Source organism: Lepidochelys olivacea (assembly GCF_965140295.1).
Source record: "Lepidochelys olivacea isolate rLepOli2 genome assembly, chromosome: 13".
NCBI classification, from domain to species: domain Eukaryota; kingdom Metazoa; phylum Chordata; order Testudines; family Cheloniidae; genus Lepidochelys; species Lepidochelys olivacea.
Window position 1 is genome coordinate 31353184 of NC_140423.1, and position 13425 is coordinate 31366608.

Below are 13425 nucleotides of genomic sequence, written 5' to 3' on the forward strand. Positions count from 1 at the left end.
AAATGTTAGCTTCACATTTAAATTTGGACAAGAGTAAACAATTACAAAATAAAATAAAATGAAATTAAACAGGAAACAAACATATAGCAACAGGGTGGATTTACTAGACAGGAAGACTCGATTTAATCATGAATTTCTACATAAAAGTGCATTCTTGTTAGTTGTTATAACCTTAATACATATTGTTCACAACTCCAGAGATAGATGTAGGTTTCATTTTTGGAAAGTACACACTATACATTTTTTTAAGTGATTTTGAAAACTTTTCAGATTAGTTTTACAGCTATATCAGAAAATGAATGATTGTTTGGTTATTTCATTTACCAAAGGTAATTGAAGTAGGTATTTATTAAGTCACTGGGAGGTGAACTATCTCCAGTTCAACAGGTTAATCATTAATATTTGGAGGATTTTGTTGCCATGCTGTATTAGGAGAAGAACACCACCAGACAGATATTTAAATTGTTTTATTTAACTAAACCAACAATGTTCTGGATTTTTTTCTTCAACAGCAAACATAATATTTTAACAAAACAAGCATATGAATTTTTGAATTTAGTTAAACATTCAAGTTTTTTAAAATAAGGTTGTTTTTGTTAAAATTGTTTTAACTAAAATAGTTAAATGAAATATTAAAAAAAAAAATTAAATCGACTGTGTCAGCCAGGTCAACATGAGAAACTTAAAATATTGGTTTCTGCAGGTAACTCAGTTGTCTTCACCTTCATTTTCCTGTTTGTTGATAATCTGGAAAGGAACAACAAGCTTTCCTGCTTTTTCAGGTCCCAAACGATTTCTCAATTTGGAATGAATTAGTCCAGGGGAAGAAAATATTCTTTCTACAGCGGCAGAAGAAGCTACTGCTGTTAAGTGAGATAATCACTTCAACAGTCTCTGAATCCAAGTGCTTAAGTGACTTCCACCAGTTCACTGGTGTGACTTTCTTTAAAACATATATTTAAAACATCGGAAAACATATATTTCTTGAATGGTTCACCCTTCGCTCCGAAATTTATTATAGTTGGCATTGTGGAGGGATGATTGCTGGATGTCCATGTCATAGACAGCTTGTCTTCTTCAGCAGTTAAGGTTTGACCCTGGTACTGAGTATTGAGAATATTTGCAAGAAAATGAGCTGGAGATAATGCTTGTCCCATTTGTTTTTTTAATGCTTGTAATTGAACTCTGTCATTGCATATTTCTCTTTTTAAGATCTCACTCAGTTCCTTCCTAATTTCAACAGTGTCAGCAATAAAACAGCTATTTCCCTGCATTTTGTTCAAGGCTACGGAAATAGGCTTCAGGGTACTCAGCATGTGTTCAACATTTCTCTTAAGCCCAATGCTGAGAACTTTGGCTGTGACAGTGCCATCTATTTTTTCACGATTTTGTTCACAAACTGTCATCCAATTAGGCCAGTTCTTGATACAGTGCTCAGAACAGTCCACTACTGAGTTCCATCGCACGTCTTGTCGGAGTGTTAGTTCCTCCCACTTTTTTCAGAGCAGCTGCTGCAAAGTGGTGGTTACGGAAGTATTTTGCAATTTCAACAATATTAGCCTTTATTTCTGGAACACTGAAGTCTTTGACTAGGAGGTACATCAGATGATCACTGAAACCGTATGTTGTTAGCTTGGGACTCTCTTCTAAATTTCTTCTCGTCTTGGAACATTTGCAGCATTGTCTGTGACCAAGCGGTGTTTTAGACGTTTGAAATTTTTTTCACCGTTTGTTATAGCTTTTACTGCTACTTCTTGTAAGTGTTCTGCTGTGTGTGCATTTCCTGGTGTATCAATTGTTTCTGTAAGGAAGACATTCCCTTCTTCTGTTGTCACACAAGCACATACAACAGTAGCATTGTGGCCCTTGCTCCACCCATGAAGACTCAGGTTAACAATTTCACCATGTAGACCTTTTGCACACAGTTTAGTTTCTCTTTCATACATGTTATCCAGCAATTTGCCTGCGACAGCTGCTCTGTTAGGTGGACTGTATCTTGGTCTTAATGACTGAACCATGTTAATGAAGTGTGGGTTCTCAGTCATATGGAAAGGAGAGTTCGTTGCATAAACTGGGCAATTTTTTTCATCAATTACCTTTTTGTAATCTGCTGGTTCTTATCACAAATTTATCTCTGGTTGTTTCTGGATGATGGAGATTTTTTTTCTTTTTGCTATAGGTGATATACTGTGGCTATGTGACATACATGATGTGACTGAAAGACTATCATTGGCAGATAACTCTGAAACTATACAAAATGATGGTGATCTTGAAGGTGGATAGTCTTCAGAATCCTGTATGTTGAGGATGGATTCTCCTAAACAAAATAAGTCAATGCAGTTATTTATTATTGCCATACTGCTCATTTATTATTACTCATTGCATGCACTGAGAGTCAGTGCTACTTTAAAGGTGAAATTGTAAAAGGAAGATCTGCCTATTTCAACTATTTATTTTTTTTATCACAACTGCATCTAAAATTATAGTACCATAGAGTAACAGCTACACCTCTACCCCGATATAACGCTGTCCTCGGGAGCCAAAAAATCTTACTGTGTTACAGGTGAAACCGTGTTATATCAAACTTGCTTTGATCCACCGGAGTGCGTCGCCCTGCCTCCCCGGAGCGCTGCTTTACTGCGTTATATCCAAATTCGTGTTATATCGGGGTAGAGGTGTATATTTTTTTACTCAAACATGAGAATTCAAGAATAGTCTAGAGGGAAGACAGACAGTCCTTAAGAAAGAAGTATGAAATAAAAAAGTTTACCAACCTGAAGATCCTGCATGTTCAGACACGTTCCTTTCATCATCTTCAACACAGCTTCCTCCTGAAAAGGAACCCTTCTCATGATGTTATTTCATTCGGGCAACCAGGCCTTGTATTTCTTTGTTGCACTGTTTGCATTTTGCGCACATGCCTGTCTTACCCCCAAGTAGAGGAACTTCATTAAAATATTCCCAAACTGGGTCTCTTTTACGGCCTGCTGCCATTATAGATTTTCCCTTCTAATGAGAGAGTGGTATGGTAGATCTCGAATCAATGATGGCTACACTCAGAAAGACCTCAAGACTTCTGGAATATGCTGCTCACAGTTTCAATTTTGTTTCTACTACCTGTCCCTCCCTTCTCACATTGATCTCCAGACGATTTCTCCTTGTCCAGATCTATTCCGCCCCCAACAATCTTCTATTCATTGAACTTTTTGAAATTTGGCACTTTTAGAGAGAGATAGGGGATTGACTCTGTGTACAAAAATTTGCAGCGGGACAATAGAGTTGAGATGTTTCTCACCTCTATTTATTTATTTAAAAACATTTTTGCTGTTAACAAGCATGTTATCTCTGGAGACACAAATCCACAGTTTGAGAACTGCAAAACTAATCTCTGATGGTATCTTCTAGACTGAGCACTGAGTCCCATTGGGTAGATAGAAAGATTAACCTAAATCAGTGGTTCCCAAACCTTAACAACCTGTGAACCCCTTTCACTAAAATGTCGTGTCTCGTGAACCCCTTCCTAAAAATGAGTATTTCCAGGGGTTTTCTCCTTTACATGAGGATAAATTATAAAAGCTGTGATCTTGGAAATAGAAATTGTTTTTGACATGCTTATTACACACTATTATTAATTTTTATTTATCATTACAGTATTTTTATTACATTATGAAAATGGCAACACTCTTCCGAGATCTCACTTTCGTAGCTTGTATCACTTTGAATAAGCCTGTTATAAGACAAGGCTCCTATGTTTCATCAAGGAGTATCAGATGTGAAACAGCATGAAGGTATTTAAGAAGCCAACTCAAAGAGTTCCTCCTACACAAGCAGTCGGGTCTTGAGCAGTCCAGGCAAACAACGCACGTTACAACAAAGCTTAAACTTGTTCTTCATAATAATTTTAAAAACAATACTAGCTGCCTGTTTAATTTTAAAAACAGCAAAAAAAAATCCACCTCCCTTTCCATTTCTTATAAGGAGTCTTGAAGATTAAATCTCAGTGTGATAGATATGCATGCTTTGATCAAAGCTTAGCTGCTTTCATATGCTTGCTTTGATCTGCTTAGCTCTTAGAAGTCCAGGGGTCCCTAGTCACAGCTCTGTCCTCCTTTAGGGAATTTTTACCCGAGAACGCACTTTAACATTAGATAGGTTTTTTCCTTAAAGCATTTTATCAAAAAAATCCCATTAAAATAAAAAACTGATTAAAAAAAAACATTGATTTTTATCCACCCAGTATGGGAATTATAAAAGAAAAATTTTAAATGCACTTACGTTAGGTAGGCAGCTTAATGGCAGTACATCTTTTCTCTTTGTTTGGAGAGGTAGTTTAATTATTGTGAACCCTTCTCCCGCTTTTTTTCCTTTTGATTAATTTCTGTATTTGTCTAGTCAGTTTAGCTCTTCAGGGCAGGGACAGTATTTTTTAACTTGTGTTTGTAAACTGCCGTATGCAGTGATGGCCTTGCATACAAATAAAGATACTCATTCATACATGCGCACAATGTTTGTTCTAGAAGATTCAAGCCAATCAAGATACTCAGCTTTCAGTTAGTTCACCTTTTTCCCAATATGTGGCATTAGCATATAGTAAAGTGATTGATTAAAGACATTTATATAGGCTTGCTAACTGATAACAAACATCATGATGCAGTCAAAAAGGTAGGCCTCAGAGCATTCTTGATGGAATATTTAACAGTATTTGAGGGTGGCCAATTGACCAGCTTGCCAAGCCTATAGCATGCATTTTAACTAAAAATCATTTTGTGAATTTGGGGTCATCCCAACATTGGCCTTGTCACCAAAAGTACAAGTGCCTTGGGAGCTATTAATTGATGTAGTTTATGGGCTCTTTTCCTATCTAATGAATTTTGCTTTTCCTTTCAGGTGTCTTGAAAAAATGGCTGACGATATTGATATTGAAGCAATGCTTGAGGCTCCTTACAAGAAGGTGAGAAAAATGTGCCAGTGAGGTGTTGTACTTACCTTAATTTAGCCTTATTCATGAAACTACTGCTGAACTGTAAACTAACATCCCTGGAGCCCTCATGATTTATCTTATTGGAGATGCATTACATGTAACTTGCAAATAAATATATACTGTTAATGTAATTATATTGTGCAGTAGTTTCACTTCAGCGTGATGAATAAATGCCCATCTATCTCTCTTTGTAGACTTGCCTAACGATATCTCACCTCTACTCCCATGAATTCACCTTTGATTCCAGTGTGAACTGTCAATCATAAGGTAGTAATTGAGTGACGTATCGCTGTACCGTGGTCCCCTAGGTAAAAAAAACAAACAAACAAAAAAACAATTACTCGCCTAAAATTGCCAGCTCCAGTTTGGTATAGCAACAAGGTGAATGCAGTGTTTGGGAAAATAGCAGGGTTCCAAGAATAACCTTTTCACCAGTCCATGGCAAGTAAATCTTTAAATAGTCTACTCAGTGCAAGAGGCGTCTGACCATTATTTTTAACATAGAAGACTGGTGATGGTTAATCTTTTAACAGGGCAGATGGAAATGAATTGCTGAGTGAAAGAACTTTCCAAAATTCTTGGATCCCTGAATAGATACATTCTTAACAAGTAAAAGACAGTATCACAGTCTGCAGTGTCATTCTAAAAATAGCTGTTGTACTCTTCTGTTTTAGTTGTTCAATAAGGAAATACAAATTTTGACACAAAATTCTGTTAAAACGTCTCAATGACTAGAATAGTGATGTACTTAGTCTCCTTAACAGGCAGCAAATGTATACTGTCTTTTTTTCGTTTTTTCACCAATTGGTGGTGAAAGTGTTAACATTATGCATGCATTAGCACTGGTTTCACAAGAAATGTGTATAAACTTGAAATAATTTAGCAGTTGTACTCATGGTGTAGCTGGAATGATTAAACTATAGAATAAATATAACAGCTACTGTTAGTTTATTTTGGACTGTTTAGCACAACCATGTGGTATCAGTTTCGGATGAGCATTTGTAAGCTTTAAACACTGTATATTTAGTTTTATGTAATAGTTAGCAGTTATGTAAAATCTTGGAGAGAGTCATAATTTGTAATGTTAAGATTCTTGTGTCCTAGTTTAACATGGATATTTTCCATGTAAACAGGTATGGAAATAGGGAATGTTTAGGCTGGACTGGTGGATTTTTGATGACTTTCTTGGGAGTCGACGTTACTAAAGCAGTGTGAATCCCTGTTTGCTTCAGGGCGAGATGTGTGACAGAGGTGGCATCAAGCTCTTACAACCCTCCAACGAAAATGAGCGAAGATCTCAGGAATGGCATCGGTCACAAGAAATCGATAGTGGCTGGCTGCTAGCATGGCCACTTGGGGCTTAGGCAGAGATATAGCCTTGGTACTGATCAAAGGGATCATAGCACATGAAAAATGCTTAAACCTGAAACTTCCTCTTACATTTTATAGAAATAACATTTAACCACTTGAGTGCTGAAATCTACAGGATAATTTACTATCTAAATCATGTAAGGAAGTATCTACAATTTAATATATTTTTAAAAACTGTAATTCTTGTATTTTATAATTGTATGTCTTAAATGTAAACAGCAAAGTGGTTAAACATGCCTACTTAAATTTTTATAGCTTTCCATATTAAACTTTAAACACGTAATTTAGTATTAAAATTTTTGTTTTGTATTTTCTTATTCCTATTCCCATTACCCTTTGACCACTTGAAATGTTACCACTTCGTCCTCACGATGTTCTTCTATCAACCCTGCTTAGGATGAGAACAAATTGAGCAGTGCCAATGGCCATGAAGAGCGCAGCAAGAAGTAAGTGTTTATCTGTATATTGACACTTTTAGGGAACTGTGTCAAGTATTCTTTGTTTTTACTTTTTAATGTATGTAGTGCTGTCCAAGAAAATAAAATGGAAATCCTTCTGTTTGTCTTTTGCTGTTTATGGCATTCCAAACAAATATGAATACTTCTTACACAGTTGATATCTGTGGTATAAATTTTCAATTAATAGTGTGCTTTAAAAAAAAAAATGTATCCAGATTACAGCCCCTACTAAACTAGAACAGTTTTGAGGGCTTAAAGAGAATGACACTGTCCCCATAACATTTTATGCTATCAGTGAGTTTCATATATTTTGGGTTAATTTTTGAAATAATTGTAATTACATTTGTGCACTAATTATGTGAATTTGAAGGACTTGTGGTTCAGAGAAATTCAGTGACCTCAAGTTCTAACTGGGAAAGCTCATAGAAATGTGGTCACTTGTGTTGGCCAGTATCAGGCTAATACAGTTTTAACTCCTTTCAACACTTTATTCCTTGAATTAGAATTGTGTGTAAAAAGCTGTTGTTTGAATGAATCTTCTCTCTTCTCCCAAACTTGTACAAAGTATAACAAATCTAGAGAGAATTATTTGTATTTATCTCCTCCAGGATAGACTTAGCAATGTGTTTTGTTTTATAATGTCCACCTGGTCAGTATCCTGATTGATACTGTGCTTTTTTTTTTTTTGAACCAGTTACTGTATAGGCAAAGACCATGCTCTCTGCAATGAGAGAAACCCAAGGAAAGCTTTCCTTACAAAACATTCTCAAGCATTTGGAGTTGAACAGAAAACACTTAAAAATTCAAATATGTAAAATAAGATTACTTAAATTACAAACACATTTTGATTAAAATATTTGATATTTGCTGTAGGAGAAAACTGAAGTTTGGCTCTGTTCTGAAGAGAAATTTGGACACATTTAAATATTTCTTTTAAAAAAAGGCTTAATTGGGTTTCAGGTTTGTGTGTCAGACTCTAAGGTCAAATGTGCATCGGTCACAAGTAAAAAGATAGATTTTCTAACTCCAACTCAGTCTGGGATTTGAAAGTTAATTTTTTTTTGTATTGCATCTCTTTATTGCTAAAGTATACATTGGGTTAAATTCGGCTACCTGTGTAACAGCAGAAGGTGGCCCTGCATTAGAAATTTAACAATTGTGTGAGCTAGAACAGTCTCCAGCTTGCTGTCCCATAATTGCTGTGGCTGAGTCAAAGTGCCATTTTTATATAGATGCTCTTCTGACTAAACCGCACTTTATGGGGTTCCATATGGCCTGTGTTGACAGTGAATAGTATTTTGGGGCTTTGTAAAGCCAGACCTGAATCCCCAGCTGGTATGGGCATTTCTCAACTAGATGTGTCTGGTTTGAATCCAAGTCCCTTGGTGCTGAAAACTGAGATAAGGTAGAGAAATAAGAGGGGACTCTTAAGAGCCTGCCCAAGTACAACACACTGCACAATCCGAAGGATACTGATAACTTAGGAGTCTTATTAATTCTGACTTGTGACCAGGCTAGAGCAAGTTTAGGCCAGTAGTCCTTTACAGTGATTGAATATCCAACTTCCAGATGAGCAAGCCTTCACTGTCTCAGTCTGGAGCTTGGGCCAACACTACAGTAATGACTTCCTTGTAAGCTAGGTGCCATTCTGTGAACAAAATGCTTGCTATACTTACTGAAGACTAGCTGCAAATATAACACATTGCTGAGTGGTTCACATGTTTGGTGTCGACAAGTGTAACATTCCTTTGGAAGTCTAACAGTATTAATATACCATGGAGCTAAGGATTTGGCATGCATGGAGCTTTTCCAACTGATGGAGCAGTAGGTGGAACATGTTTGTCTGATCTACCCACCATCTGCTGCCACTAACTGTTAAAATCACAGGTGTGAGTGAAAGTGTGATCTGAGGCCACAGTTTTTCTTGACCAACGTTGCCTCACTGGACAAAGAGTAAGAAGACTTCTTAAAGCTCATTTTGTACGTAAGATAGCATAACAGCAACTTGTCCATCCCTCTTTCACACTAGAGAAATAAAGGGACACTCAACTCAATCTAATCAGTTTTTAAACAACTTCAGGTACAAAACTTGTCCCTGAGATCCTCTGTCTATTTTGTGAGTATTACTGTCACGTTTTTCTGTCTTAGGACGTTTGTTTCTTGTTGCAGCGTGAGAGACTCCTGGACAATAGAATAAAATCACTGATGGGGGTAGACTAATTTTCTCAGAACTGAAATCATGCCTTCTCTGTCTGGAAAGTGCCACATGAATATAGGCACTACTGCAAAAAACAAACCCAACTATTAAAGCCTGGCAAATCTGTGGATATCCTCTGGATATCCGCATCCATGGGCCATGTTTGCCAATCACGGATCTGGTGCAGATACAAATTTTGTATCTGTGGATGGTTCTACCAGAACAGTGTTTATACTGTCATATTGTTAAATGCACAAAGTATATGGAAACGTTTTTTTAGTCTGTTCTTAGTTGTAACAATTTTGGGTATTAGCTTAAGTGATGAGTTTAAAAAAAAAATTGGAAAATAGTGTTAAGTTTTTCTGCTCCCGATGAGATTCTGAATGACCAAGCCTGTGGTCTTTTGTTTTTTTGGATTAATGAAACCAATTCCTCACTTTTCTAACAGAGGTATTGCTTTAATTATTGCCTCAGCAGTAGCTGGATGGTGATGGGATGTGCAGCTTCTTTGTATTACGGTAGTGCCAAGAGGCCCTTACCTAGAGCGGGGCCTCATTGCATTATGCCTTGACCAAATTCATAGTAAGACATCGCTGCCTAATAAGAACTTAGTCATTCTAAATAGATAAGATTGTCAAAAGATGGGATGGGAAACATCAGTACAGAGAAGTAAAGTGACTAATGCTAAATGGAAGGGTTTTTCTGAAGTGCAGAAACATATACTTCCCCAGTGTTCTTGCTCTGTGCCATGTTCTACACACTTGTGAAGGACGGTGGGGAGTTTCCCTACTGAGAGCATTGGAAATAAGCTCTGAACTCTTTAACAGCTGCTGTTGAGAGTGAAACATTGCAGTAGCTGCTAGGAATGATGGCCATATTTTGTTAGTTGAAGATGCTGCTTGATCATATGTACTCAAAAAAAATGCCTAATGTGAGGCAGTGTATTTGAGAGGGAGGGAAAGAGAGGGTAGAAGTGATGGATCCATGGCCACTCAGTGTTCGGTACTATTCCTTGAGTAGTAGCATTTTCATTTGAGGGGATGGAGAGGAAGCTTCCTAATTGCATTATTTTTAGCTTGAAAATTAAACAGGAAAATGTATTATTGTTTCATAGGGATTCTGTCTAAGTCAGAGTAATATGTTGAGAAGCCAGAAAATGTAGGTAAATAAGATGGTGGAGAGGATGAAACAGTTGAGACACACTTCGTCATTTCATACATTTGGATGTGTTGCTAATGGTCAGCAGTTCTGTTGCAGTGGTTGATGACTGCTTCTGACCAGCAGCAGACGAGCTGTCCGTACTTTGCAGCATCTCTCATTTCTTATTCATGCTTCATGTCTGCACTTTTGATCCTGCTGCTCTATGCTATTTGAGAAAATTCCTCTTCTGTGGGTTTTGCTCCTCCGAGGTTTTCTTTTTGGTCCCCAAAGCACTTCTGAGTAACGGTTCTACAACAATTTTTCACCCAGTATGATTAATTTAAAATAGACCATTATGGTTGATGCCCCTTCTATTGAGCCTGTAGCATTTCTGTTAAAACAGAAAGAAACAGCAAGTTTCACCTAATTACATGAAAGAATGGAATGAGCAGGCAAGTTTCTTGATTAAATCCAAGATAGTGTCCTTTTAGTACAAACAACTATTGACTTAAAAAAAATTCATACTTCCCTCTATCTGATTTTATTTATAACACCGAAGATTACTGTAAATTAAAGATTAAAGCTGCTCTTGTCTTTCATTTTACTTGGTGCATTTGGCAGTATTTTGCATATAGCTAGTTTCACTGTTTCCTGGTTGTGGGGGAGGGGGTGCATGGGGTGTGTGTGGGGTTTTTATTTGTTTGTTTGTTTTTTGTTTTTTAAAAAGAGGGGTTAGTTGCTCTGTTGCTCCATAGTTAAGATAGAAGTTAATTCACTGACCTGGTTGGTGAAGTGTTTTGAGATCTACTGATGAAAAGCAGTAATTGAGAGCTGGGTATTACTCTATTCCGCCTCCACCTTCGGCTCTTTCTATGCAAAATCATTTTATAGATAATTAGATTTGTCTGGTTGGCATTATTGAGAGATTCCTTCTGTTTTGGGGTGGATTTGTTGCTGGGGAAGCAAAGGGAGGAAAAGGAAAGCAGACGGAGGGGAGGGGGAGCTTTAGTTAAGAGCGGTGTTCATGGTATCAACATTTGTAAAAACAATCTGGCCTTCTTCTGAGTCCTGTGCTGTGGTGGGTACTGAGGGTGCGGGCCAGGGGAGAGGACAGTGGTGAGAGAGAAGTCCAGGAAGCATTAGAGATAATATAGATATAATCATCACAGAAACTTGGTGGAATGAGGATAATCAATGGGACATAGTAATACTAGGGTACAAAATATTTCGGAAGGGCAGAACAGGTTGTGCTGGTTGGGGAAATGGCACTATATGCTAAAGCGTAGAATCAAATGAAGTAAAAATCTTAAATGAACGAAACTATACCACAGAATGTCTATGGATAGTAATTCCATGCTCTAATAATAAGAATATAGCAGTAGGGATATATTACCGACCACCTGACCAGGATGGTGATAGTTGCAGCAGTCATGACTGTGGATCAGTCATCGAATCTTTGTGCGAATGTGGTCAATTTTCTGGCTGTAAATAGATCCAAGTGACTGTTGTCAGGATGATGGCTACATAGCCATTCATTAGCAGTGGAAGTAAGACACCCAAGTTCAGGTAAGTATCCGAGGGTGGATGCCAGTGATAGAGGGGGATGTTATAAGAGTGGAGTTGTTCAAAGTGCTTCCCTCTGACTACCATCCTCACCTCAGTGTTGCCTGGGTTCAGCTTTCGCCAGTTGGTCTTCGTCCAGTTGCTGATTTCGGCAAAGTGTGGAAAAAGATGGGAGACTACTTTTTGTCTGATGTAAAGGAGATGTAGAGCTGGCCATTGTTGTTGTCACTTCAGCTGTGTTCTCTTACCAGTTCTCGGTGGTTTCATGAAGATATTAGAGAGCATGGATTGTAGGAGGGTATAATGACTGAGATATAACTTAAGAGTAGTTTTAAAAGGATACAATAAAATCTAAACATTTCTAAAAAATGTTTGCGTTGGATCTTCCTGTGAAATCTCTCGTCTTGATTTTATAATTGTCCTGTCTCCCAATGGCTTTTCTCTCCTTTTTTGCTGAGTGAAAGGTCCACAAAAGAGGAAAGAGTGAAACAGACTACAGTGTTTTGAAATGCTCACACAGAAAGTAGGGCTGTCAGCGATTAAAAAAATTAATCGCGATTAATCACACTGTTAATAATAGAATACCATTTATTTAAATATTTTTGGATGTTTTCTAAATTTTCAAATATATGGATTTCAGTTACAACACAGAATACAAAGTGTACTATGCTCACTTTATATTTATTTTTGATTACAAGTATTTTTACTGTAAAAAAACAAACAAAAAAGAAATAGTATTTTTAGTTGTCCTAATACAAGTATTGAAGTGCAGTCTCTTCATCATGAAAGTTGAACTTACAAATGTACAAAAAAACTTCATTAAAAAATAAAATCTAAAATTTTAGAGCCTATAAGTCCTCTCAGTCCTATTTCTTGTTCAGTCTCTCTCTCAGACAACCAAGTTTGTTTACATTGCAGGAGATAATGCTGCCAGCTTCTTATTTACAATGTTACCTGAAAGTGAGAACAGGTGTTCTCATGCCACTGTTGTAGCCGTCGTCACAAGATATTTACTTGCCAGATAAACTAAAGATTCATATGTCCCTTCATGCTTCAGCCACCCTTCCAGGGGACATGCGTCCGTGCTGATGATGGGTTCTGTTCGAAAACAATCCAAAGCAGTGTGGACTGATCCATGTTTATTTTCTTTATCTGAGTCAGATGCCACCAGCAGAGGGTTAATTTTCTTTTTTGGTGGTTCGGGTTTTGTAGTTTTCACCTCAGTGTTACTCTTTTAAGACTTCTGAAAGCAAGCTCCATGCCTTGTACCCCATAGATTTTTGGAGGGCACGTCATATTCTTAAACCTTGGGTCAAGTGCTGTAGCTATCTTTAGAAATCTCACATTGGTACCTTCTCTGGGTTTTTGTGAAATCTGCAGTGAAAGTGTTCTTAAAATGACCATGTGCTGGCTCATCATCCAAGACTGCTATAATGTGAAATATGACACAATGCAAACAAAACAGAGCAGGGGACGTACAATTCTCCCACAAGGAGTTCAGTCACAAATTTAAGTAACGCATCATTTTTTTTTTTTTTTTTTTAACAAACGTCATCTGCATGGAAGCATGTCTTCTGGAATGGTGACCGAAGCATGAAGGAGCATATGAATAGTTAGCATATCTGGCACTTAAATACCTTGCAATGCCGGGTACAAAAGTGCCATTCAAATGTCTGTTCTCACTTTCTGTTGACATTGTAAAAAAGAAGAGGACA

At 37.2% G+C, this 13425-nt stretch overlaps 1 protein-coding gene across 3 annotated transcripts in view; it reads left to right on the forward strand.

Annotated features, from left to right (window-relative positions):
- The window catches only part of RBM39 (RNA binding motif protein 39), a 48082-nt gene that overhangs the window by 4592 nt on the left and 30065 nt on the right, over positions 1-13425 (forward strand). For 2 of the 3 annotated variants that reach the window (XM_084645773.1, XM_084645772.1), the window contains exons 2-3: positions 4888-4951; positions 6749-6798. In XM_084645773.1, coding sequence (XP_084501899.1) covers positions 4901-4951; positions 6749-6798 — 101 coding nt within the window. In that variant the 5' untranslated portion in view covers positions 4888-4900. Of the gene's footprint in view, positions 1-4887; positions 4952-6436; positions 6490-6748; positions 6799-13425 lie in introns of those variants that run through there. The other variant, XM_084645774.1, reaches the window with a different exon arrangement.